This window comes from Petaurus breviceps, unplaced genomic scaffold (genome assembly GCF_028583685.1).
Source record: "Petaurus breviceps papuanus isolate PSGF00001 unplaced genomic scaffold, PetGlider_PUasm1.0 90994, whole genome shotgun sequence".
Lineage (NCBI taxonomy): Eukaryota > Metazoa > Chordata > Mammalia > Diprotodontia > Petauridae > Petaurus > Petaurus breviceps.
In genome coordinates, this window is record NW_027187393.1 from 7,256,614 (window position 1) to 7,257,606 (window position 993).

At 51.1% G+C, this 993-nt stretch overlaps 1 protein-coding gene across 1 annotated transcript in view; it reads right to left on the minus strand.

Annotated features, from left to right (window-relative positions):
* The window catches only part of LOC138153462 (fer-1-like protein 4), a 31,458-nt gene that overhangs the window by 20,149 nt on the left and 10,316 nt on the right, over nucleotides 1–993 (minus strand). The window contains 2 exon segments of the mRNA XM_069077576.1: nucleotides 310–454; nucleotides 604–691. Of these exon segments, the coding sequence (XP_068933677.1) occupies nucleotides 310–454; nucleotides 604–691 (233 nt within the window).

Genomic DNA, 993 nt, shown 5'->3' on the forward strand with positions numbered 1-993 from the left:
CGCGTGAGGAAGCAAGGGGGGAAGGAGGGGAGGGGGGGGGGGAGGGAGGGAGGGAGGGAGGAAGAGCCTGGGGTCAGGAGAGTCAGGAGACCTGGGTTCAAGCACCAGTTCTCTTTGGGTCATTCACTGGCTAAGTCATTTCCCCTCTTTAGATCCTGGCTTCCTCATCTACAAAAATGGTTTAAATAATATTTGCACAGCCTTCTTCACCAGGTTTTTGTGAACACTCTATAAACCATAAAATGCAATGGGGAAAGAACTATTGTTATTACTATTGTTGTTATAATCATAATGATTAGGAAAAGGTTGTTTCTGCCCCAGGACAGGCTCTTAGTACCTCCTGGAAGAGGAAATACAGCTTGGCCAGGATCTTCTTGGCCTCCATCACCTTCTGGTCCACATTGCTGGGCCTCAGACCTCCAAGGAGGCGCAGGCCCTGCCGGGCAGCTACAGCCTAAGTGAGAGAGCAAACAGGGAATGGGGATAGGCTCGTGGTGGGGGAGGATGCTGTGTGGGAGGATGAAGGCCAGCTCAGTGAGGGACAGCTCAAGGGAGGTCATTCCCCAGCTTCCCCCCCTTCCTTCCCCTCACTTCTCTACCTACCATGCTGTGAGTCAGCAGCTTCCTTCGGCTCTGATCCAGGGCATTGGGCCGGATCATCGTCCTTTGCTGGACTCCCCTACAGTACCTCCTGGGGATGGGGAGCACAGGGTAGGGTCATTGAGGTCTCAGGGATTATAAGGAGAGGGGATCACCGAGGTTCATGAAGAGAGGTCAGGGTGCCCAGAAGATTAATGATTCTTAGAGAAGAGGTGACGGAGGTCATAAGAATCATAAGGAGTAGGCAAATTGGAACACTAATGCATTGCTGGTGGAGTTGTGAACTGATGCAGCCTTTCTGGAGAGCAATCTGGAATTATGCCCAAAGGGCTATAAATACTTTCATACCCTTTGATCCAGCAATACCACTCCTAGGGTTATATCCCAAAGAGA